The sequence below is a fragment of the Grus americana genome, chromosome 1 (genome assembly GCF_028858705.1).
Source record: "Grus americana isolate bGruAme1 chromosome 1, bGruAme1.mat, whole genome shotgun sequence".
NCBI lineage: Eukaryota > Metazoa > Chordata > Aves > Gruiformes > Gruidae > Grus > Grus americana.
Window position 1 is genome coordinate 45,404,606 of NC_072852.1, and position 23,222 is coordinate 45,427,827.

The 23,222-nt window shown below is 37.3% G+C and overlaps 1 protein-coding gene across 8 annotated transcripts in view; it reads right to left on the reverse strand.

Annotated features, from left to right (window-relative positions):
* PPFIA2 (PTPRF interacting protein alpha 2) overlaps positions 1–23,222 on the reverse strand; it is a 355,402-nt gene that overhangs the window by 12,756 nt on the left and 319,424 nt on the right. For all 8 annotated transcript variants that reach the window (XM_054832748.1, XM_054832813.1, XM_054832758.1 and 5 more), the window contains 3 exons: positions 7,879–7,960; positions 3,225–3,425; positions 981–1,043 (listed from right to left, as the gene is read on the reverse strand). In XM_054832748.1, the coding sequence (XP_054688723.1) occupies positions 981–1,043; positions 3,225–3,425; positions 7,879–7,960 (346 nt within the window). The remainder of the gene's footprint in view (positions 1–980; positions 1,044–3,224; positions 3,426–7,878; positions 7,961–23,222) is intronic.

Below are 23,222 nucleotides of genomic sequence, written 5' to 3' on the forward strand. Positions count from 1 at the left end.
TCTGGCTGGCCAGTTAAACAGGATCAACTCTACTTCTGGTCAGTTCAGTGTTGTTATATTTGTATTTATCTTTATCAACAATAATAAAATTGAAAATGAGCTCAGTTGTAAAAAAAAAAAATATGTATGAGGATCCGCTGCATGAATGTTCATGAGAAACTTAAAATAGTATAGCAAGTATAAATTTCAAAACTAAAAAAAGTCTTTATTGCATCAATATTTAGCTTCAGTGCCTCCCCCACCATTTATGGATTGGGCTGACTATAAAGTTTTCCAAACTGAAGACAGGTTTTTTAGACATCTCACTGTAGGATTGTATCATGTCATAGAAGCACTGTTAGGGAGTTTGCAATGACGTAATGCTAAAAACAAAACCTAAAAGAACATATGTTCCAAGTAAAAAAAAAAAAAGAACTATTGAATAAAATCTATTAATATTTAGTTATGTCCCTCCAAAGCAGGGAGATTTGACAAAAATCAATCAATAAATAACACATGCCATGCACCCTAAACCAAAGAGCATGAATACACAAGTACGGACATGAAAGACTCAGCGTTAATGAACACACTGAGTTGTGTCATGCACCATTCTCAAGCCTTTTCTTATTTCTTTCTATTTCAGCAGATATAAAACTATGTTTAGGGAGAAGAGTACAGGGGAAATGTTGCACTTGTAACCTCAACAATTTCATTTCACTACATAAGGTTTCACACAGGCAGTGAAACTATTAAGTACTGTAAAACTCCAATACTGGGTTTAGGTTCGCACAATTTTTGTGATCGCAATACACAGTTTGTAATTTCTTTTGCTTGGAAATGATGTAGCTGTTCTTTAAATTCAATTTCGCCGCTCCCTGCGACTTTCTAATGGCATGCTTGGGAAGCATCCTACGGAAGATACGGCACCTGCGTTAAAGCAGATACATCCTAGGTCTCTTTCGAGCACTGAAACCATTTTAAATGAAAGTGGAAAGACTAACCGTTTTAGCTGGAGCAGCGAGATTTTCCATTTCTTCATGGGTCACCCAAACATTGCCTGAGGGCTATGGACAAGGCCCGCAGGAAGGCAGGTAGGATCCACATTAGGTAAGCAGTGGTAAAGAAGAAAGGCAGCACCACTGTAAGTTAACAGCGTATAGCATCACCATCAGCACAACCACGTTCTTGCCTCTATCGAGCTGCAACTAGAGACAACTTTAGACAACTTGCTTTGTATCTTTCGTTAGAGGGTTCTGAACAGACGTGATGGAGTATTTCAGCTAGAACTGATGGATGACATCCGGCAGAACACCGTCACAAAGGAAAGAACAATAATTAAAGCTGCATTTCACACACGGGTGGCAAATACAACCTTTAGGTGATAGCTCTGTCTGGAGGTAAGCTTCGGTTCTCAAAGATTTTCCAGCCTAAATATTCTGCACACATCACACGCTCATATTGTAATCTAAATAATTATTACTTCCCCAAAGTTTCTGTAAATCAAAAATGTCAAGAAAATTCGCTTGTAAAACTATTTTTCCTCATCCTATTGTTTTCAGTCAGATTATTAGCAGGACGATGAGATGAGGCAGGGAGGGGGTGTGGAAGTCTGCTGTGCACGTAAGATGAAATGTGCTGTGTTTTCCTGAGAGCTGAAGCAAATTAACTCCTCTCCTGAGAAACAGGGGACGCAGAAAGACTTGAGATTCAGCGATGCACGCGCCAGGGCAGGGCAGCTTTGTGCTGCCAATTACTCAGGGAGAATTAAAAAAACAAGGCAAAATTATTCCCAGTATTTCTAGCTTGAATGTACTGTTTTCTCATTTTGTAAGTGTCAATGTGCTTATGCTTTGAAATATGCTGAAATTATGCTCTTAAAATCAAAGAGAGTTTTGTTTAGTAATTCAACATCATGTCAAGTCTATACTGCTTTACTTAGGTGAAATCCATTATGATTCACAGTATTACCATGGTTATGACATATGCAACCATTCTGAGGGGAGAAAATATCAGATAGGGAACTATAATATTAAAAGAACCTTAGCAATGTGAAGATAAAAAGCCAGTCAATAGGAACATTAGAGTCCTGTCGCCCAGTTGCTCATATAATTCTGTGGTTCTGGTACCCCTCAAAGGTATCTCAATTCTCATTTCCACCAAAAGATTCTCCATGAATTCCATGAAGATGAGAGATTACAAAATACAATTATTATTATTATTATTACTATCATTATTAACATCATCATTATTAACATTATTATTATTGTTATCTTCTTATTAGAAGTCTGGGCTGCGCTACTTGAGGAGTAGTCTTTGTCCTTCACTTCTGTGTCATGTTTCCCATCTGATCTGACTTTTTTTCTCTTTCTTTTTTTTTTGTTACAGTCTCTGTTGCCTCTTTCTTTGCCATCACTATCAGCCTCTCAGTTCAAAACTCTCTTTTTGTCTTCTTGTTTCTTTTTGTCCTCATCAGTTTGGCCTGTTTGTCTTCATTTTCCACTAATGTAGCACATACATTCTTACTCTCCTCTAATGTACTTTCTTGCTCTTTTTGATATATTCCCTTTTCCTTTTAGACCTGTATCTCTGTGTTTCTTCTTTTGTTGCTCCCTTCCTATCTGCTGCCACTCTCCCCCTTCTCTCCCTTCCTCACTGAATGCACACACTCCATTTCTCCCTTCCAGACTCTCCCTTCACACCTCTAATCACTGCTTCTCTTAAAAGCATAAAGAACCTAAAGCCAGGTGACTCAGATTAGATAATATTTGAAAGGATGCAAAAAAGGGGAATGGGAACATGATTCAAAAGAGCTGTGTTCCTACGTAGCCTCTCCCTTCTCCTGCCTTGCCCACCCCTCAAAAAAAAAAAAAATCTAAAAAAGAAAAAAAGAAACAAACAGAAAAGAGAAACACAATCTGATTTGGTTGGGAGAGATGACTTGAAGGAAGAGAAAGGGAAAAATACAGGCAAAATTACAAAGAAGATGCTCAATACTGATCATTTAGATAATATCAAGGTTCAGGAAAAGCATGACTTAAAAAAAGGTAAGAATATCTGCTAAAGGAAAAATATCAGTGATCAACAATCAAGCAAGTGATGAACAGGTCCTTCTAAGTCTCTGTAGGACAGTTCCCACTGATTGCGAAGTGTGTGTTACCATAGAGCCACTCTCGTACTACAAATGTCTTTCTGTAGATTCCTGCAGGGTCAAGTGGGGAAGAAAAAGTTATCTGAACAGGACTCACTGTTCTGGATGTCGGAGGTGCTGATGGACTTGTCAGTGATACCATCTCCTGGATTGCTAACCGGAGCTTTAAGCGATGAAGAGGATTGCTGATTCCAATTTCTCTCTGAATCTCAGTATCAGACAAAGCAGACATAATAGCTCCGCTCTTCACGTTGGCACGACAGGCAGCAACGTACCAGGCTGGCATGCCCAGCCAGAGCTGTTGAGAGAGAGGACACATTCATCCAAAGCATTGCTTCATTTCTCAAATGAAATTAATCATCAAGGCACCTATCAGTCTGAATAAGCATGATAATAGACACAAATGAGTATGACTATCACAGTCTTTAACAAAATGAAATTGTTTCAGAACCTTTGAAATTGCCACGGCTCCATGTGAACTCTTTTTGTTGCTTTTTTTGTAATCAGAACTTTAAAGCAAGGGATGCTTTGTATTATTTTTAGAGCTATGTGCCTCCATCACCTGGGCTGCTCTGTTCCCAGGCCTTTAATGAGCAAGTAGTGGCACAAGTCAGTCTTACTGCCCACAGACAGAAAAAAATCTAAGAGGAACTGATTAAGTAATTTTTTTCGCTTTTGTGCTGGAATGGCTTTCTCTCTCTTTCCATGTTAGTCCCCACAGTGTACTCACAATCTTACAGTTCCCAGCTTTTATTTTCTTGGTAGAAATAAAGCAAGCAGTGTGCAGTTAACGAACCTAGTGAGGACTGAGCTTACTGTAAATTTGGGAACAGTCTGGTATGCTATCGTATCCCAGCTAGAAACACAGGTTAGAAGTTGCAGCAAAATGTAAGCACAGCTACGTCACCTGTGGATTTAGAAGATATGTACTTGTGACTTCCCGCTTTTCCTCTCCTTATGTTAGTCTTACTAGCCTAGGTCAGCAACAGCCCCTTGCTTCCCCACTTTTACTCTTTTCTTGGAAGAGGTAGTCTCCCCTTCTAGCGGTCTTTCCTGGGACCTACTGAGTATGAATTCTTCTAGGTTTTCTCAACTTTCTCATTTTGTTCTCCCTCATTAATATGATTGTTGGTGTCTACAGATCTTTCCTCCCAAAGGAGATAACTCTGTAGCAGGGATATATACATGTGGGAAGTTTTTGTCACAGCGTGAAATACATTACGCTATAAAGCGTGAGGACATAAGCAGTGAATGCCATAATCACTGAGATTTTGGGGATAACACAATGGAAAACAAAGACGTACCTCGCTAGGTGCTTAACTCCAGGTAGGCTCTGTGAAACCTGAGAGAAGAATATACTTCTCTCTGGAGAGTAGCCCTTCCCTGCCCTCTCTCTTCACCCTTTTCCAGATCACTATCGCGCGTGGGTTGGCGCTGTGAATTCCATTTTTTAGTATGTAGCTCTCCCCACTGGGGTGAAGAAGCATAATGTATAACAAAAGATTTCCACTGGGCAGCAGTGTTCTAGCTAATATTCTAGATTTTGTGACACTGAGTGTCGAAGTGCATAAATCACCCTTCACTACTTATCCTTCAATGTATCTGAGTGTACATAATTCTGTATACATAAAATTTATATACACATTTATATAGCTACCTAATTTTGTTAAGTATAGATCTGCTGTACTTCACTGTGCTGGTATATAATATCCCTACAAATATAAATTGTCAAAAGCACTTTTCAAATGTACTGATTAGTTACTAATGGCTTGCAGTAGCATCTTATTCTATTTTACTGTTTCTGAAATAGAAATCTGTCCATAGGCATACAATGCAGTGATATTATGTGATACTAGCAATTATATTCTCCATTTTCAGATCTTTTTAATTAATTCTGGGTAGATGGCAATTAATGACTATCTGTGTTTGAATTTCAGTGTGATAGAGCATCTGCGACTGTAAATGAAGTTATCAAAAACTCTGTGCATCTAGAATAAGCCATCTGATTTAATGATTTTAATTTTTTTCTTTTAATAATGGCTTACTAAAAGAGGACATAAGGTCAAAGACATTATTAAAAATATGCCATCAGTAAATTCGCCAGCATATCTGGAAAGCAGAGACAAACTGAAAGGGTTTTTATTTAATTTCTCACAGTACAGGGTAGTAATGTGTTTATTAACAAGTCTATACTGTATCTGGGACATATTTACTTAAAAGACAGCTGTTAGATCACTTTTATGTCACAGAGAAAACAGATTTGAATGTCAGAGTCCAAAAGAGCTCAGACAGGCTCTTCCGTACTGACTCTGATGTATCACAGGGCTTGAGGAACGACTGCATCAGGTTTCAAAAAGCCCTTCCCATTGATGGAATAACCCACTGCCCCCCATCCAATGCTAGTCTGAATCTTGCAAATATGATTTAATTCCAACTAACTTTAATGAAATACAAAATTTCATGAAAGTCAAAAAATGAAAAAAAAAAAATTCTGTAGGTTACAATCAGCTGCACTTAAACAAAGGGCCATGAGGAAACAGCTTTAGTATGTGTTTAATATTCTCATTTAATTTATTAGTTTTTTTCACACATACACTTGAAAAGCAGGAAAGCATAAATACTGGGAGTTAGTCACCCTGCAGAAATAGATTCAAATGTTTGCTGCTCATTAGGTAAATTAGTTCATTAATAAATTAGGTAAATTAGTTCTTTAACAAACAGCTGTCTCTACCAGAAAATGCAGTTAGATGAAAGCAGTCTCTAAGAAGAGGGCACAGTAATTGTTCTAGGCAGAGAACCCAGATATCAAGGTTGATATACTTTTCCAGAATTAGTTAAGAAAACCCACAGTTCTTAAAATGTATCTCAACTATGTCTGTGCTACATACAATTGACCAGAATAAATGCTAAGGCTGAAAAGTTAAGCCCTGAAAAGTTTGGAAATGTCACAATTGTGATCACATATACTTCTTTAATTTGAGCCTTTTCCTCCTTTAATATTAACTTAGTTTTTTAATCCAAAGGTCATGTATCGTATTTTCCCCAGGACAGTATGAAATGGACACAGTGTCCATCTGCTGACTGAACGCACTGATGATCACTGACTAAATTCAGTACTTCTGACCTCATATCTTCTTATCATCAGTATTCAATCTGCTTTGAATACCGCAACATAAACTTCCTCATGGGCTTTCCTGTGCTACTCTCATCATATTTCCCCACAAGTTCATAGACATCAATTTCTCTCTACAGCCCCTTTCTGAGACAGTGGGAAGCATATCCTATTTTGCAGCTAAGAATCAAGGCAAAAAAAGATTAGGGCTTAACTTGTCAGAAATGTCTTCAAATATCGGATCACCCTGGAGGACATCAAGGGCAGATTTTTCTCAGTATTCAGAAATGTATAGACCTTTCTACGTTCACCTTTCCAGCAAATCACCTTTGACTGTAATATTGAATATTTCTGACTGATACAAATCCGGTTACAGAACTCCCAAAGTCATATGAAAAAGGTAGGTAGTGGCCAAATTAATGAATGCTCCATATTAACAGAGATAGTTTGTTGGAAGGAAGATACCATCCTATTTTCCAAGGTCATGCGCAAATACTTGAACTGCCTTTCTGCAGTTTTCATTTCATCTTTTTGATTAGGTACCTTCAGCAATTCCAACAGGAAGCAGAAATTTTGTAGACATTAGCTGCTTTCGTTCCTCATCCTTCATTTACTCCCTGAACGTACTTCTGTTAAAGCTTTGGAGGGGGACTTTTTTTTTTTAATTTTAATTGAAGGGAAAAACTCTACAAATTCTATCTGATGATCAATGGATGCTACCCACAGCAGACATGAGAATAGGTAGGACTACATAGAGACTCTTGGTATAGACAAGGAAAAAGACACCTGTTCCTTGAGCCAACAGGGAGCTTGTATCTGCACGGAACTGATACAGCCTTGCCACGTGAAAGGGACTGTATTTGTATAGGAACATCCTTACTTGCTGCTTTTTCCTCCCCTCAGCATCTGGGTATGTATTTTTTGAATAGTTCCTTCACCTAAAACGTTCATTGATTTTTGTCAAAATTGATGGACAGCTCTGCTGAACGTTTCTCTAGATGGGTTCCAGGATCCATTCATTTAGGCTCTCCAAAGAAAGGAGAGCTCTCTGCAGATCAGATTGCAGAGATGAAGGCACTGCCTGTCAAATCAGAGAGATTTCAATCCGGATCTCGCGCATCCCAGGTGAAAGTGCCGAGAGGAACATCTCTTCTTCCTGTTCTGAGTGATATGTAGGTAAACCAGCCCTTTCCCATCATATTTTAAAAGGACAGAAAGTTACAAACTCTTTAAATTTATTAAAAATTCTGAAGATGTAGCTTTTGTGGTAACTTCAAATAAAATTTGATAGCTAATTTTTGTTTTCTCCTTAGCACATCATCCTACATAATCTCAGTCTGGGGAGTTCCTAGATATTTAGAGATTGAGAAATGATAAGACTGCAAAAATGTGGGGTTCAAGTGCATTGGATAACCCTTTTTTCCTGTCCTTATCCCCCTGTGTAATCCTGTCTTACTTTTTTTCAGCTCTAGTCTCCGATTTACACTATCCAATGTCAAAATCTGCTTTGTGCTCATGGCATGGTGCGTGGGGGAGAGAGGAGGAGACTTTAACAGTCTCTTTTAGAATGTGTAGGGGCGAACACACAGAAGCAGCCCACAAACGTGACTCACGCTTCCAAGTTATGGCCAACACTTACCTCCAGCCAGGCAACCACTGTAGGCCCATCCCACTGTGCAAAAGGCAAACCCTTTCTCCGAGCTTCTTCCAGAAGTTCATGTCTAGAAATGGATCAAAAAATTGTTAAATATGCAGAGCATGTGTAGGGACAATATAGATGCAACTCTGCCTTTTTGTTAAGGGTAACAACAGTGAAGCAGGATGACAGGCATAGAAAAGGCAGAGAAAACACCCATGAACAATACAGCTCCTTCTCCTTTTTGAATATATTCATCTTTTCCCAACTCTTTTTTTTTTCTTGGTGAATTTTGACATCCCTTTAAACACCTAACACACAAAAGGTGAGGTTTCTATTTGTCCTTAGCTGAAGTGATACAGAATTGGAATAGACTATATAAAAGGATCACCCAGATAATAGAAGACATTGGTGAAGGAGAAAACTGAGGGATGTCTCCCAAGACCAGCTTAGCTCTGGTCTGGTAATGACCCAGAAAGGCCCAAAATTGCCCATTTCCAGACCTGAACTAAGCATGGATGTAACGCAGCGAGTACGAGAGGTCTCTGTGTTTGAAACATTAAACCCTGATAGACCAGCTATGTACAATTCTAGGGTCTCTGGAGTACAGCTACTCTGCATCTTAAATAAGCCATCCATGGCTAATTAAGAGTTGGTTGTATCTTTAATAGTTCCATGTTATTTTTTTTTAAATTATTATTGCTAATATAGAAATCCACATGGTTTACTGATGTATATATTTTTATAATTATAGAATTGATGTGGTTTCTCAATTTTATACATATACATATATAGACAGATATATTTCTATTGAGTTGATCAGATACCAATCCAACTCCTGCATCTGCAGCTTCTCCGGACTGCACTGAGTGTGCTATGTAAAACATCATTCTCAAAGCTTAAAAGATACTTTTAATACAGTGGTATTAAATATTTGGTAAAGTTACATATAGGCCAGTCAACTAGACTATCAGGAGAATGCTCTATATTAAACATGTTCAACCATTCGGCCAGACATTTTTATTCCTGGAGCAGGAATAAAGAACCCACTGTGGTGGTGGCGTAGAAAAAGCAGTCCTTCAAAAGTCTTTTTTCTGCTATTTAACAACATCTTTCCAGCTGCCTCCTACCGAGTGAAACACAAAGGAATGCTCTCAGCAACAAGCTGTAGTGAAAAACAAATTAGACAGGGACTATGCAAATGTAGTATTAAAATTTGCTAACATTCCCACATAACAAGGAAATCTTGGAATTATAGCTTCAATTTTGCTCCGTCCTCCTTTATTACTAGAGCCTTTGTGGTTCAGTTGTCCCTTGGCAATTCTTCACTGCCTTAGCAGCCTTTCAAATATATGTACTACAAAATCACACCAGATAAAAGCGATGGAGTGATCTTACTTGTAAGGAGTACTCCTTTGGGGATTTTTGCACTGCCGAGGGGCCAGACTGAGAGAATTCGGCTTTAGTAGCAAATGGATCTCAAATAGTAATTTTGCATACATGTTTAAATCCCTTGCTCTGAATATTAATAGAAAGACAGCTGCTTTACTTTCTATGTTTCTGCTGTAGTAATGCGCAACACTACAGACACTTGATGGTGTTACTGAAGTTTATCTAGCTTCTCCTCCCACACATCCTTTGCAGCATACCTTGCCCTTTGTGACTCTACATTGTAGCACTATCCGTGCTTTCTATGAAAGCAAAATCCTCAGCAAAATGAGAAAAAGTTGCCCTCTGGGTACACAAACACCATGTTACCTTCAGTAGCTGGAGGAGGTGCAGAAATCCCATATTCCCATGGAGACAAGCAGTGAAGGCCAACAGAAACATACACACTTGGCTGCTTTGGAAAGCAGAATTAGGCATGGCCAGACACAGCCACCTCCCAGCTACCTGTGGATGAGGTATTTGGGTTGCAGCCTTTGCTTGGAGCTGGCTCTGTGGGGTGCCTGGAGAGTCACAGCAGTGCTCTACCTCCCTCAGGTGCTGCAACAGGGTTGCACGGCTCCTGATGCCACCAGGGCTGTGAGCTTGCAGGGGTGCCTCTTCCTCACCTGGCCAGTTTTGGTGTCCCATGGCAGTGCATGGACCCTGCAACACCCTGTATGACTTGCTCCTTCCCCAAACCCAGCCCAAGCCCAGGGAGCAGCCCCTTCTGCAGCCGGGAGTCCCATGGAGGCATCATCCTTGGAGGGATCTGATCCCAGATTTTTTCCTTATCTGGGGTATTCTGTATGCCCATTACAGCTGAAAGAGCAGGGCTGGCTATCAAAGTAAGTGTAAAAAAAAAGAGATGACGGTTTTGAGGGCTGCTGGCCTTCCCCGGTTGTGTCGGGCTCCTGCTCCAAGCAGGAGATCAGCAGCACATGGTCTACAAGGAGATGGGGAGGAACTTTTTGGCCTGTTTTTTTGATTTGGTATTAAATCCCTGTGTGGCCTCAGGAATCGAGGTTCCTGCAAAAGAGGCATTGGCACTTTAAATTCTCACTTCCATGAAAAGCTTACTTCCTTTACGCTGGAATTATAAAGTACATATTTCTAGGGAGTCCTCTGTGACTTTGCAACATCTGAACTGGCCTGAGGCTTGCTGTGGAGGCTTAGCATTATTCCAGTGCTTCTCAAATGAACACACTCTCCCAGAGTAGGAAAGCGCTTCTGTTACTTCAGAGGCAGTCTGGCTCACAGAGCTAAAGGAAAATATAGTTGTGGTTATTGATCTTGGCAGAAGAAAATGGGGCCAGGCCAGAAATGGGATGTCCTATATATAAGCTATAGCCAAAGACTACAGTATGATAAACATAATCCGAAGGGTCTTGGCACGTAGAAGGAAAGTGGTTTGGGTTGAAAGTATTTTTAGTGTAAAGTTAAAATCCTTTACTTGGACATGCGCAGGGAGTACAGCCATCATAACGCCTGTGCCTCACTTATTAATGTGGAACACTAAAAGGATTTTTATAATATTGCTTTCCCTTAAAAAGAATTTTATGCTTCAGAACTTCGACTTCCTTCACCCAAATGTTTCATATAAACACCTCTCCAATACTAAAGTTTATTTAAATTGTATTTTACTTTTTGAACAGTATTCTTTGACTACTTTTTAATACACACAAGGAGATCTGCAGAACCTGAACCTTCAATTTCTAAAACAGAACTAAACCCAAAATTTCTATTTTTTGACTAAGAGAGATATTCTTTAGTTGGCAGTCAAAGAAAACTCTGAGGTTTTTTTATATGAACCAGCACTATAGAAAAAAACTCCACTCTTTCAAAATAAGTCGAAAGTGCCATGTAGGATAAAACATGTATCATTTTGATCAATAGTGCAAATCATCAGAAAAATGAATCCGGTGATCTGCCTATTTTGGAATATAATCTGAATATTTTAGAATAGCCTGACTGTCCTATTGTCCTTGTGGAATAGTCACTGGCTTCCCGAAACCAGAAGGTCCCCAAAGCCAAATATTGGAGACTGCGGTTCAATTTTCTTTACTAAAACATACAACTGATCACAGGAGGAAGAAGAGACGAATACCCTAAAGCTCGTCACTCCCTCTTCCTTTCATTACAAAGACAGGGTTTGGAGATCCTAGCATTATGCAATTTCTCTAATTTGGAAGATGCTTCGCGGGGGGAATGTGGGGATTTTCTCCCCCTAAGACTTTGTCAGAAGACTACTACATGTATAATGTGTCCACTTTGCATTGGTAAGGAGGCAGGGAATTAAAATGTAATTATTTCCATGCTCGTTTAGTTTTTTGGCAACATATGAAAACAAGCTGATAAGGAAGAATTGACATTAATTAGGCATTAGTATAAATGCTATTATTTTGCAGATAGGGCTTTAAACCACTTACTACCACTGGAATGAATTCCAAATTAAAGCCATATTTTTAAAGATAACATTATTACTGTTCACGAATAAAACCCTCTTCCTGGAGACATCAGGGGAGTAACTGCAATATGCTGCTTAAAATATATCATTACCCTGAGCCTGGTTTTGCAAAGTCAGAAAATTTCATGAACATCAACTCTTTAGCTTTCATCCCAAAACTGAGAGCTGCTTGGCTTTGTCCATTTCAGAGAGACTGTCTCATAAAGTGGGCTGGCTTCACTCTTTTATCAAAGACAGAAAAGAAAAATCTCATCATGTCAAGTTGCGCTGTGGTGTTGTGTGTCAGAGAAGCGGGGTTGCCTCCCTAGCACTGACTTTTGATGTTTAATACTCCCCAAAATTACTTCCTAAAGATACTGTTACACTGGGCCGTTTTCTTGAGCACCATTCTTCTGAGAGCCAGGTACGACTGCCCAAACCAACCTACCAAGCTGAGAGCACAGCTGTCTCATACCATGGGGACTCTGAAAGCTTCAATATCCCTCTGGACAGCCAAGGTACATGGGAGCAAATGGAAGGGGGAAATGATAAGAGCAAAACTATGTTATTATCCTGCAAATTTTCTCTTTTGTATATATCTTCCCCTTGCACCAGGAAAATTCTAGCTCTGTGTCAGCAGCCCTCACCAACTCATTGCATAAAATTCAATGAACTTTATTAAAAATAAGAATAATCTTTAAATAGACTTTGTGTGGGAGGTTAACACGATCTTGATTTAAAGCGTGTCATTCAGTGACATTCAATTTTCTTTATGAATATGAGGCCTCCCCCCCGCCATGAAGCAAACAAGAAGTAACAGCTTAGGATTTGTGATACACATAATGCAAACACTCTGTGTAGTACACAAAGTCCAGATGCTGTCTTGATGAAACTCGAACAATTCTTCAACACAGATCTTCATATTTCTGCAAATAATAGCGTTTACTCTGATAGTTCTAGTTGGGTTCACATGAAAAATCCTCAAGGATATTATATTGTGCATATTATAATGGCTCTTAGTTAAAATGTAATCCTAAATGTGAGAAAAACTGAAAAGGAGGCGTGAAGTCAAGAGCCGAATCATGTTTATTAAATACCCGCAGAATTTATTTAAAAATTTTGGCTAATGGGCAATTTAGATTCTATGAAATGGCCTTTACGCATAGACGCTTTCTCAAAGAGACAACAAATGAAAGTGTTTACCTAGCAGATCCTCCGATTATTATTGTTACCAACATTATCACAATTATTATTATCACCAATAATGTTTAGTGTACAATAAAATACTATACATGATCGGTTTCTAGAAGAGAAATAGACAGAAATGATAGACCAAATATGCTACCTTCGTCTGAGTAATTCTATGATTTCAAGTCAAGATTAAGCACATCTGCCTCTTGAAAGCTAACATACTTGCATTCAAAGACTGCGAAATTCAGGAGGGAGAATTTCCAATTAAGCAAGCTGGATTTGGATTTTATCTTTTCTATTGTCATTTGCTAAATATTTAAAAGAAGCTAGAATCCTGTAGCTAAGGTAACTGTACGACAAAATAAGGTTGTTAAATTTGTATACATTAATAATGATATTAAATGTCTAATAAAAAATAACAAGTTACATTTTATCTATTTATTTTCCACAAGACTATAAATGTTTTTAAAGTAGGAAGTAGGGGGAAAAAAAAAAGACTCAGACTTGATATTGCCATATAATACTGATTTAATTTAATCTGAAAGGTTCCATCTGACTTATAGACTGCATTAATTAAACACTGGGTCAGATCTTGTCCCAGGTCACTTGTTTAAGTGACCTGGCTTTTAAATAATTTGCAAATCTCATTCTTTCTCCTTTTTGATACTTTATATAGTAGTCAGACTGAGAACATTGGACAAAAATCAATTTCCATTTTTTACAAATATTTTGTATCCAACTTTAAGAGGTTTTCAGGAAAAAAAGACTGAAATATAGGAAGCAAGATGCAACTAATACATTAAAGTTTTTAAATCTATAAAACAAGGAACTATGAATTTAACAGTATCCCAGATAACACAGATTAGCAAAGGAGATTTTACTATGCTGTAATTATTCTACATAGGTGTACATTTTAAGTGTATGCAAACTGAAGGTCACCATTCTTTTTCCTGAAGACATACATTAAGCATGGTCAGGAATGCTGAATACGAACCCTAATGAATCAGAGCTGCAGAGAGCTACTATTAAAAAAACAATAAACCATCTGTGAAATAAACAGACTTGCGTAATACTTAGTCTTGTAATCTTGTATGTGCTGCACTACATGAGAGACCCCCGGAGTTCCCAGGTTGATTCAATGTTATCAAATCTATTTGTATAAAGCCATTCCTTAATCTCATATTCTAAAATAATGTGGTAACCCCTGTTCTCTTTGAGTTTTTTATCCTTACACCTTTAGAAAGTTATAGCTCATACATGCTTTGAACGAATGAAATTTTCTCCCTAAGTTCAAAAAATTATTAAAGAAAAAATAACATTTGTATGATAGATCAAAGAGGAGATGAAGATTTTAAACTTGATATCGGGTTAACGATTAAAAAAACCCCCAACATAAAAGAATGAACTGGTGAAAAAGAAAATAGTAGAATTATATGCACAAATGAAATAGTTCTGTACTATTGTAGTATTGTACAGCATGAGGGCTCAAACAGAAAGAAATAAATTGTGTACTGTGGATTACTAGAGTGTTTATGAGTTTGAGTCCTCTGTGATTTAACTAAACAATATTTATGCATTCACAGCATTTTTTAATCTAGGCCTTCACTCTCACGATTTTTCCACTGACTTTCAAATGTCTTTGTGATTCCGGGCTTTAGACCTCCCAAAATGTGTTTGTTTAAAAAAAATTGACAGAAGTTATCTCCAAGTAGTTAATCCATTCTGTTAAGCCCTGCAGGAGCAAGTCCTGACCTGAATTTATGTATGCTTTTGAGGTTTACCATGATTTTGAATACTTTGAGCGTTTTCATTTGGGTCAGTTTTCTGCATGGATTTGTTACATAAGGTTCACAGAAAAACAAAAAGAAATAAGAATAAAACATAGAAAATAAACATGGTGCTGAAAATGAATACGTTCAGCAGCCATGGTGTTTTAACTTACCCAGATATGCTTTTGATGAGATGGAGAGAGATGAATGGAAAAAAAAGCACATAAATGTTAATGAACATATAGTAGTCCATAAAAAAAAATAAATCATATGACAGATAAAATAATACCACCATTATAACTACGGAAATCATTCTAACTGGTCTCTGAACGCTTTAAAGGAGTGAAATGCTCTTGTGAAGAACAGATGCATCTGTCAAAATGAGATTTTCATTAAACTGATTTTGGCTATTTATTAGGTACCACTCCGCACAGCACATCTTCCATCTACACTACATATTCATGCCAAAGCTCTGTAAACACAGGGAATGTGGAATAGATTTTCAGATCAAAGCATTTTGCCCAGATTTGAACAATTTCTTTTTCTTTTTTTTTCTTTTTGTGAAAAAGAATTTCCTGAAAATCCCAAATCTGTGGATTTCAGCAAATTACCATAGAGACACAGTAAAATTGAGTGGATTACAAACCAAGGTTTACTTTTCTATGTGCACTTTAGTAATATTTTAGAAAAATATCTCATAAATCATAAATGAACTAGATCTCCTTTTTTTTTTTTAATATGCAGATTTCATGCACACAGGTGACTAACATTTGTAATGCTTATTCATGCTGTGCAGTATTTTAATTTGAGCAGTCATACTAACACTAGATTAGCAGCAATACTGGTATGAGTGATTTGCCCTCTAAGTAACCTAGTCTTGCCAATATAATTGGTAATAGTATCTGTAGGAGAAAGCAGGATGCGGTAATAAACTTTCTTCAGCACCCTTTAATTGCCATCATAAAAAGAAAATTATATGCCTGAATGAAACCAAGACATCTCAGAAAATTATATTTCTATTAACAAATGATTTACCGAGATATAAAAATGCTTGGTAGATATAGTTGTAGAAAACTTCGGGGTGAAAAGCCTGTGCTCTGATTAATTAAGAAGAGGTTGCGGACATTTCAGTGAGTTCAGGAGAGGGCTGGTTTCAAGATCTTAAATTTTGTTTTCATGTGTGTGAGCTCAGCAGAACAGCTGGGAGAGAGGAGAGACAGTGCGATACAGAAAAGTAGGTGGAAACGAATGACAAACATACACAGAAGAAAGGAAAATTAAGGAAAGGAAGGTTAACAAAGGCATGCAATATAAATAAAGGACTAGAGAATTATTCACACAATTACCAAATCTGATGGAAGTACCACTAGAACTGAATATGCACTTGTGATTTTGGAGCCAAACTCTCCATCATGCTCATTTTCTACTGAGCTAACTGTAAAGACTGACTTGCACACCTTTGCTGGAAAAGCTTTTAATTTTGGACCTTCCTGAGTCTATTGAACGAGAACTCCCACTTCTTACATCTTCTTCTGAATCCTCCTTTGGGTATGGGTAGAGAGAAATAAACAGGGGCATTAACTGGAATGCGAGTGATTTTCTGGCAGGTTTAATGAGTTGGCAGTTTGCAGTCACCTGGGGATAACTTGTGGGACCTGAAGGCCATTCCAGTCTCCCCCACTACAGAAGTAGAGGATCAAGGGACATTCCTTCACTTCCTGAGCATCTTGTCCTCAGAATAATAAAATGCAGCAGAAAAAAAATGCATCTTTTAAATTCTAACTTTCACCTTTTCATAAGACAACTAATTTATCACCATTTTATCGAAGGAAGACAACGATTTCCCTTAGACATATATTAAGCTAAAATATATGTAGATTTTTTTTCCTCTGCTGTGTTTTATCCATTCTTCCCTTAAACCCTAATTCTACAGTTAATCTGACAGGATATTTGCATCTGCTGGAGATCATTGTTTAGAGAGCCAGCTGTATGCACGAGGGTAGATGCTTACATTTATCCAGAAATCCCAAATTGCAATAAAGGCCTGTGCCTTTATGTGTAGATAAGGCAGGGACTGGGGCTTTGTTCTGGTTTTTGATTAAAAACTTGCAACTCGTTGATACAAATATCCTTATCTTTTATGAGGAAAAGAATTAGAAAAAACTTGGCAAAGGATAAAAATGTTATTTAAAAATACAAGATTTTAAAAAATATGAATTAGCTATAGAATAAAATATGTCGTATCAATTTTTTCATCCTCAGAACAATCTCAGTAAGGTTTAATAATCCTCTGCAAGATAAATACCCATATATCCTTGCATTTGTAATGCTAAAAAGGCTCCAAGTATCTAATGTAATAGCAAGATACATTTTTCACATTGCGAAAGCTTTGACTGACTAACAATTTGAAAGGGTCTTCCAGTAAGTGTTAAAAATGTTTGCTAAAGGAATTAAGTTTAAAAACAAAATTCACCTTTATGTTTGTCTCGAAGATTAGACACAGATCCAGCCAAGAGAAAACCATGGTGGACACAGCAGGCAATCCTAAACTGCATGTCAGAACACTGAATACCTCTCCTTCCTCCAGTGGAAAGAGAAAATAGAAAATAACAGCTACCGAGCACAGTATTGTTTGCTAGAAAGGGAGGAAGAACTAAAGATCAGTCTGAAAGCTAATAACAGCATCAGGTAGTTTCTCACAGATGAGGTAGAAAGGGAAGAAATTAAATGCAAAACTTGAATTTTCCTAAAGATTCGGTAAATAAAAGATTGGGGGGAAAAGGGCATTGTATTCTTAAAAGCTACTGTAAAAAAATAAATCATGTACGTTGAGGATATAATGGTATTTAGTAAGCATTAAGTATATGGGAACATCAGATGGATGGCACAGAAAAAGACCTTAATTAATCCAATTGGATTCATTTTTTCAAAATGTGTGCAATTAAGAAAATCATTAGAAACAGCTATTTGTATGCTGCAGAGGACAGATTATTTGTAGTCACAAATACACTATGTCAAATTCTAATTGCAGTTGCACACATAAAACCTAATTAAAGGGGCATCGTGTGGATTTAAAAGCAACTAAATGGTAACTACAGCATTTCAAACTCTTATTCCACAAAAAGGTCTACCTGGACATTTTTTCAAGTAGCCTGTTGACAGGGATCTAAAACTTAGATCTTGCTCATAAAAAATGGAAGTCCCAGTGTTCTCTTTTTATTTAGTGATTTTATTTAAAAATGGATTACCACAATTGTTTTTGGTGACTTCTCTCTATCATGTCTCAATTTTTGAAGGTTACATACAAATGAAAACCAACAAAAGAAAAGGACTGAAGTATTATTAGGGATTTTTCAAATTTATCAAAGGAACTTATCAACATTTTATCTTTTTTTCCCTAGGTAGAAAGGAAGAAGAGTCAATTAATACAAGACTCTTCTGTTCATATGGAAGTTACTGCTGTTTACTATGTACATCACTGTAGTCAGCTGAGACTTACCAGCACTGCAGTTCTCTCTGCAAGGTTAATTATAAGGCTATGAACACTAAGAATTTCTTTTTACACCGTAATTTTACGTATGACAAATACTTAGGTCTTGATTCTACAAGTCGTTATTCATGTATGTAAACATATGTTACGTGTGCCGGCATATCAAGGCTTTTCTGCAATCCGTTTGAAGGCAGGAGGCTGTATCTTGCAAACAAAAACCTGTACTTGTGGAGCAAATCTCCCCAAAACAGGTTCATAGGAAAGAATGGTTTACTTTGATTTCTGGAAAATATACACCTCACCTCTTAAGCTTGTTTTGGAAATGTGGAATTAATAGATTCTTTTCCAGAGTCAAATCAAACAAAATTGAAGAAACACTACAACTACCTACACTACAACTAAAACCATCAGTGTGTTATCAACATTATTCCCATCCTAAACCCAAACTACAGCGCTATACCAGCTACTAGAAAGAACATTAGCTTTATCCCAGCAGAAACTAGGACCATGATCCAGGCTAGCTCACTTGCATGTAATTTTTTTTTTTTTTTTTTGAGATAATTTGTATTTGGGATTGCTGAGGAAGTGATGGCATAGCCCGATCTCAAACTGTAGTAGCAGCATGCACAAGGTCAAATCCACCTCCGTGTGGCAATCTAGGACTACACAGCACTTGAATGTCTCTCAAACCTTGCCTTATGTTGGTGCCTTGCACAAGATGAAATAAACACATCCTGTGAAATACCAGTGATTATGACCAACCATTACGTACTTTTATGCGACATAGAAGATGTGTAGGTCTTGCCTGTCTTCAGCATGCTTCCTTCCTCAGGCGGCTACGTATTTGCTGCAACATTGCATATTGTTGCAGATCAAATCAAACATTACATTTGAAAAGGATACATATTACTGGCACTCCGAGCTATACTGCACTTTAAAAAACAAAGCAAGACTCTTTAGAGCTTTAGAGTGGTATTTGCCACCAGTGAGGCTTTTGGGTAAGGAAGATTTGACATCACTCCTGAGCAAAACTGTGGACAAGGAGAATGCAACTGATGTTCACTAGGACAGTTATAGCAAAAAGGGAAGTAAACATGGCTCTATTTGTTGATAATATTTCAAGTTTGCTGAGTTATTTGTTAAAGAAAATTTTTATAAAGGGTTCATCTTTTTTTTTTCTTTTTTTTTTCTTTTTTTTAGTGAAAAGGACAGGGAAACACTTAAAGAGCTTCTGTTAAGTGCCTTAATTTGCTACCTGAGATGAGGTCAGTGGGGATATGTTTTTAAGGTGGATGCAGATCATTAATTTTAGGCACAGTGTTATCATCTGCTCCTTTTCTGAGGTATGAATTGTCTTGTAGGACACATGCTGTTCAGCTTCTGCTGCACCAGAGGACACTATGCCTGTATCTGAACCCTGCGCGAACTTTTATGAGTCGTGGTAGAAACCTGGATGGAGCCGAAACTTCCTATGCTGGGTCCCAGCTTGGGCTATTGTGACAACCCTGAGTGAATGCACTGTCATACTATTTGGTGTAAAAACATCCATGAAGGATGATCTCTATGAGCAGCTGGGATAGTGTATACACAGTCACAGAGCAAAGGTACCTACAAAATTCAGAATTGGAAATTAGGTAACCATTTTTCACAGGGAGATTGACTATTCACTAGAAAAAAAACCTACTAAGAGAAAAATCTCCATTCCTCATTTCAGTGATGGGTGCCTTCTGGAAAGTGTATCTTATCCAAATAATTTTTTTATTTCAATGAATGCAAATTATTTGAATCATTTGTGGACTCAAATGAATGTAATGGTGACATAGATGGTATCAGCGCCATTAATCAGTGTTTTTAGTCCTAAAATCTGAGGTTTCTTGAAGAAGTTACTCATTAGGCAAACAGGCTCTGAGAGTCAGACAAAGGCAGAAGACATTATATACAAAATATTAACAGCTTTTGTATGGAACAAGTGAAGTGGAATATAAAGGCTAGTTTAAATAATAAAAAGGCAGTGCATTATTCTTTGTCACACCCCAACATCAGTTATTTTCACCAAATAATGGATAACACCCTAAACATTCTAAACACTACTGACATTCATTTTTTGTTCTCCAGGACTGCATGCTCAATTTACAAATAGTAAAACTTAAAAAGTTTTAATATTAACTAGAGCTGTCATATTTAATGTCTGAGAGTAAACATCTATGGATGAATCAGGCAACTGAAGTTCATCTTTTCAGATGATTTTAGGAACATGTTGGGGCTAATTAAAATATTCTACACAGCTTCCTTAATATCTCTGATGCCTTAGGAGAAAGACTTGTTCCTAATAAATCTGTAATAACCAAATTTTGGATGAATAGAGACTCTCGTTTGAGGTTTATAAATGTCTGGCATATCATTGAGACAAACTGTTAATTACATTTTAATGATGTCTAAGTAGTCTATTGAAACTGAAAGAAATTTTACATCTAAATAGCATCTTCTAAGCAAGAAGCAGGAAAACTTTGAAATTTAGGTTAATGACACTATAATCACCAGAGAGAGAATTGGTCTCCAGAATTATCATATTCCCCCACGAAACTTTTCAGAGTGAAATGTATTATTCAGTAGTCTATTCTATGCATGTAAATTGCTCTAAAATAGCGTAACATGGTGCAGCGTGTTTGTAACCCCACGTTGCCAGAGCAGGGTCAATGCACATGCTTGCTACTCAGGGAGCAGGTGGCCAGGACGCCTGGTGGACCATCAGTACCTACGGGCTGCAGCAGCCGACAATTTGAAACATCGTGCTTCTTCATCCCTGGGGTAGGGGCATCCTTGCTGAACTGATATTGTGTAATTGATATTACTTGATATTACTTGAATATTACTATTATTGCTTGAATACATAAAAAAATGCAAATTTAGAATTTTAGCATTTTAAGGTATTTTTCACTTAAGAGATTTATTCAACTGAAAGACATACCATGGATAACTTTTTAACAGGGATTTGTCCTTTTATAATAACTTCAATCCAATTTTAATTTACTAATGCAAAGTTAATTGCAAACTCTGGTGAGGTTAATGAGTGCTGTGAGAATGTGTTGATCACAGTGATGAATCAGACATCTGGTTTCATGTCAAGGGGACAATCCTTGCTTTCCTGCACCAGAACTGCCATTGAACTGAAAAATAAGTTCTCTGAGCTATTAACAGGGCTGAAAGCCATTTCACTTGACTTATGTCTGTAAGAGAGAAACACAAGTTCAGTAGGTGGTATTACGCCTGCTTTATAGAAAAGGGAATTGGCTCTGCGATCACTGTTTTGAGGTTTTTTTGGTTGTTTTTTCTTTTTTTTTTTTCCCCTAAGGAAGTGACAAAGCCAGCATAAAGAAAGCTCTCCCAGACCTGAAACATAATACAAAGGACTGCTTCATGCTTTAGTCTATCCTCTAACTATCCTTCTGGTGGACCTGGTTCTCTTGGGGTTTTCTGTCCTAATCTACACTAGCCATAGAAATCCTTACGAGGCGAAGGGCTCTGCTCGCTCTGTTCCAGAGCCAGGGCTCGCTGTCTCTGCAGGGTTTGTAGGGCCTGATTAGCAGTAAAAAAGGAATCAAACACCTGGCCTTAAATCTTACTGCTACATCACAAGATAGCAAATGATTCTGACTTCTCTTAATACCTTTAATAAAGACCTTGCACACTTGCACACATTACTATCGTCCTTAATTTTACACAGCATAGTATTCTGATTTGCGCTACCCAGATCAGCAAACTTGCAGCTTCTGCATGTATTTGAAGACTCTACTTCCAGAGGGATTTATGTGTTGTTAAGTGTTGTCAGAAAGGAATCTGACCTTCTGAGACAAACTTTTTATTTAAATTACTTTCTGGACTTTTCCAACTTAATACTTCCCAAGGTAAGATGCAAATACCTGACTGCGTTTTTCACAAGGAAATGTTAATTCTATTACACCCTATTGATACCTTGGCATCCTAATACTATCATATACATGAGATTCTACTGAATTATCTCTAATGCAAAATGTTACATTTTTCCCACATTAAAGTTCCTCTAGAACTACATAATATATATAAAAAAACTAGCAATGTATGTTAACTTTTCTCTGATAGTAGCTTAAGATGAATCTTAAAAGCAGTTGTAAGGATTCCAGTGTGAGAAGCTATGAAAACAGACAAATCTAAAGGAACAGGGGAAGAAATTTAAAGTTTTCTTGACATAGGTATATAACACATACTTAGGATAAATAGTATACAGTTCAAACTAGATGAATGATCATAGCCACAAAGGAAAGATTCCTTCCACCAGAGAACATTTTGATTAGATCTAATCCATAAAGAATCAAAGGCAGACAGACACAGGAGGGAAAAAGGAAAGACTTGAAAAGCAGAAAGTGTGGAAAAGTCTAATTGTGTGCGATTAGATGGAAGTCTAATAACAGAATAACTCTACACTTACTATTTCCAGACCCAAAACTTGGTAGCCAGTGTCATACATGAAGTAGTCATGTCATGTATGCAGCAGTATGTGTCAAGTCTTATGTTATTTCATCCACTTTAAGGAACTAACATGAGAAAGTGAATGAAGAGAACACATTCATCCCTTCAAAGTGATTTCAATACTGTGGTACCTCCAGTCCTCAGAGCTGGAAGATAAATAGGGACTGCACAAAATAGGTTGCTGAAAATTCAATGATATTCTTCACGAATGGTAATGATGGTCTCAAAGCTGCTTTCTAGATTTAGTAAAATAGCACAGTAATATGTTTTTTCATCCATGTATTTCTAAATGACTAATGAGTGAAAAAAATGTATAGATAAGAAATACAGGGACAGGACTCATCAACTGCAATATCCCTGTAAATGTTATTGTGAGTTTCTTAATTGAATTTAAAATGTTTCTTCTCTCTCAGCTAGCACAGTGACTGCTTCTCTGTCTTTGCTAAACTCAGGCTGATTTAAATGGCACACTTTCATTTGTACATTACATGCATATGTGCATTTAAAGTTATATTTCTTG